Here is a 3,624-nt window from a genome sequence, read left to right as displayed (position 1 = left end):
TTAAAAATTATTTAATATCTTAAAAAAAAGGTCTCATCTATAAAAATCTTAAAACATATAAAAATTTTAAAATAGAAAATTATTTAAAAATGTTTTTTATTAAAAATTCTAAAATACTTTACAAGTTTAAAAGAATATAAAAATAAAAGAAGTATAAAACTATTTTTTAAAAAAACCTTAAAAATATAGTACCAAAATCCTAAAAATCTTTTTAATAAATTTTTATTTTAGTTTTGAAATTTTTATATTTAAAATTAAATTGATAAATATTGTAAATATTGAAGGTTAAATTTGTTAAATTTTTAAAGTTATTGGAAGTTTAAATTTGTTAAATTATAAAAGAAATAAATTTATTATTAAGCGGTTAAAAGATATCAAAATAAAGAGTGTGGTAATTAGGTGGGTTTGATTGAAATATAAAATAGGTAGGACATTTTAATTTACAAACAATTATTGAAGAAAAAAACCTCGAGCGTTTTAAATCTGAATTTACTCTTGAAGGGAAAAAATCCTATCCGCTATTAAGGATTTCGATTTGGATCTTTCCCCAGCGCGAAGAAGTTCTGGTAAGCCTTAATTCCCCCTCCCCTTTCGATTTTAATTATTTTAAAACCCTATCCGCTATTAAGGATTTCGCTCGATTAGATTTGTTTATTCTTCCCCCACCCCATTATTACTTTCAATTTAGGGTTTATTTGTTCTTCCAAAAAAGAATTAGGGTTTATTTGGCCTTTGTATTTGAGAATTACTCTAATTTTTTTTCAATTTCTTTTACGTTTATGTTTCGTTGTTTTGAAGAAAAATTGCACGTTTGCTTATAATTTCTTCGTTTTAACGGGTAGATTTTGCAAATTGTCTTCAGTTTGCCTTCATTGCTTGTTCGTAGTTAAGTTCATAGGTAAACATTGATATTTTTTCTGTCTTTATCCACTTTTCATTAGTTCTAAAAATCCTATTAGAGTAATGAACTGATCTGATTGAACATTTGATTGCAGCATATACATACACATACATACATATATATATATATATAAAATGTCAAGTAAGAAAGAAGAGAAAACTCAGGCTGCTGCTGAAAGAATAAAGGCAGCTGCATTGAGTGCTGCAAAAGGCCTAAGTCGAGCTCAGGCTGAAAGGGCAGCTGCGGCTGCCGCCCGAAATGTCAATGCTTATGGGCAAAAAGAAGAGGGGCCTAGCAGATGGCAAGAGAAAAGGGAAGCGAAGAGGCAAATGTATTTGATGAGTACTGAAAAGGCAGTTAGATTAGGCGAAAGGAAAGACAAGATAACCATGACGTCTACGATGGGTGCTTCTCAGTGCCAAAAGTGTTTCCAAGCGGGGCATTGGACGTATGAATGTAAGAATGAACGGGTTTATATGTCGCGACCGTCGCGTACTCAGCAGCTTAAGAACCCGAAATTGAGGATGAAGCTTTCTGTCTCTTATGATTTGGATAACCCTGATGTGAAGGATGATGAGAAAGATGATAATAGTAGGTCTAACAAAAGCAAGAGGAAGCACCGGTCGGATTCGGGTTCTAGTAGTGATAGTGAGGCTTCTGTTTTCGAGACTGATAGCGGTGGTGCCTCATCTGTTACGGGATCAGGTTCTTCTTCAGCAGAGAGTAGGACGGATTATAGTACGTCATCAGAGTCCGAGGAAGAGAGGAAGCGTAGGAGAAAGAAGAATAGGAAGAAGAAGCAGAAGAAGGTGAGACGCAGAAGGTACAGCTCTTCTTGTGAGTCTTCCGATTCTGAATCAACATCAGGTTCAGATTCTGATGATAAGAGCAGCCGAAGGAAGAGCCGGAAGCATAACAGAAGGCGCTGAAAGGAACAGGGTTGTCATACACATTTCCTTTTCGATGTCGGATTTGCCGGTTTTGAGACCGGATAATTTTACCATCTGCTTGCGGTTCTTTATTAGGTTTTCCCTTTGGCATATTATGTTCTTACAAATGCTGGAAATCAAACACACTAGGATAGGGTTGCTAGATGTTTTCATTGCTTTTCCTTCTAGCATCAGTTGCTTTGATATTTGTTGAGTGTTATATGATTGGAGTTTGAAAAATCTATTTTTTGAGTTACTCACCTTGAATGTGCCATCTGAATTTGTGTTAGTTACTGCTGCGTTCCCATTGCTCGGATTTGAGCAAGAGTTTTTATTTTGTTCGCTCAATTAAAAAAGGTTTATGATTTGGTCGCCAATGTTTTCAAAGTTCTTTTTAACAAAGAGCCAATTGCTGGATGAGCCAAAGAGCGGTGGTAGCAGCAGTGATGCCCCCACAATGCGGTGGCCTGGATGTTAGCAGGCTATGGACGCTTAGGCTTGAGGAACTTGAACATGGCTCCACTATTCTTATAACTGGACTGGTGGTTGAACTGTCAGGTCATTGATTTATCGGTTTGATTTATCGGTTTGACTGATTTGATTAAAAGCTCATTAAAATTTTAAAAATTAAAAAAAAAATCTGATTTAACCAGTTTTTAATTAATTTAATTAATTCATATCGATTCTTAAATTGAGTTTTTGATCCGGTTGGATTTAAAAATGATTGCATGACCCTTGCCATTTACTTGATCCTTTCCAAATCCGATTTTAGAATGAAATGGCGAAAGAAATCTCGTACTTTTAAGACATCAGTGGCTCTTACGCACTTTAGAAGATAGAAACACCAAGTTTTTCCGTCTTACTATTAAACACAGAAGAGCTAAAAACAAAATTGATGGTATCAATGACCCCAACAATAATTGGGTGGATGACCTATGACTGTTAAATAAGTCTTTGTCAAATATTTTGAAAGTCCTTTTTTTGCAGCCATGCTAATGTGAGCAAAAAAGCCATTTATAATTGCCTAAGGGCTGCCTTCGTTAAGATGATATCTTCTGTCTCAACCAGCACTTCACAATGAAGGCCTACTTTAGGAATATTTCTTAAAAGAGCTTTTGGAAAAAAAATACTTTTGGGAAGAAGTTAAAATTTTCAGTTTTTGATAGAAGTGCTTTTGTACCCATTTTTGGCTTGAGAGGATCACTTTTTTTTTTTCTAAAAAAGTAACTTGTTTAGGAATATTTTTGTCCCAAAAGTGTTTCTTAGAAACAATACTAAACATACTCGAAGAAGTAAAGGATGTTTTCCTCATTGACAGTCCTAAAGCACCGGGTATGGATGGTAAACTAGGCTTGTTTTACTAGAAATTGTAGGATATTGTGGGTAATGATATTGTTTCCTCTTTTTTTGTTCTCCGCTCGAGTGTCTTACTAAAAGAACTCAATAAAACTACCATTGCCCTTATTCCCAAAGATGATTCTCAAATCAATTCAACTGACTTTAGACCCATCAATTTTAGTAATGTTGTCTATAAGATCATTTTAAAAATCTTGGTAAGCCACCTTAAAAAGATTCTTCCCAATCTCATCTCCTATTACCAAGATGTTTTTGTTCCTAGTCGCCTCATCCCTGACAACATTATTCTTGCAAGCAAAATTCTCCACACCACCAAAAGGAAAATAAGAGGTAAAGTTTTCTCTTTGCGTTCAAAATTGACATGAGTAAAGTCTTTGATAGTATCAATTAAGATTTTCTTCTTATAGTCCGTGAAGAAATGGGTTTTGACCAAAGATG

The 3,624-nt window shown here is 34.4% G+C and overlaps 1 protein-coding gene across 3 annotated transcripts; it reads left to right on the top strand.

Moving 5' to 3' along the window:
- Nucleotides 1–379: 379 nt before the first annotated feature.
- On the top strand, nt 380–2,070 carry LOC108454572 (uncharacterized). 3 transcript variants are annotated; one of them, XM_053019544.1, is made up of 3 exons: nt 380–566; nt 863–898; nt 996–2,070. In XM_053019544.1, exon 3 carries the CDS (start codon nt 1,036–1,038, stop codon nt 1,828–1,830), a length of 795 nt encoding a protein of 264 aa, XP_052875504.1. In that variant the 5' UTR covers nt 380–566; nt 863–898; nt 996–1,035; the 3' UTR covers nt 1,831–2,070. The 3 variants fall into 3 exon arrangements, with proteins under 3 accessions (XP_052875504.1, XP_052875503.1, XP_017608565.1); XM_053019543.1 differs by having other exon boundaries at nt 843–898; XM_017753076.2 differs by lacking the exon at nt 863–898.
- The last annotated feature ends 1,554 nt before the right edge of the window (nt 2,071–3,624 follow it).

This window comes from Gossypium arboreum, chromosome 9 (assembly GCF_025698485.1).
Source record: "Gossypium arboreum isolate Shixiya-1 chromosome 9, ASM2569848v2, whole genome shotgun sequence".
NCBI classification, from domain to species: domain Eukaryota; kingdom Viridiplantae; phylum Streptophyta; class Magnoliopsida; order Malvales; family Malvaceae; genus Gossypium; species Gossypium arboreum.
This window is presented reverse-complemented; position numbering and strand designations above follow the sequence as displayed.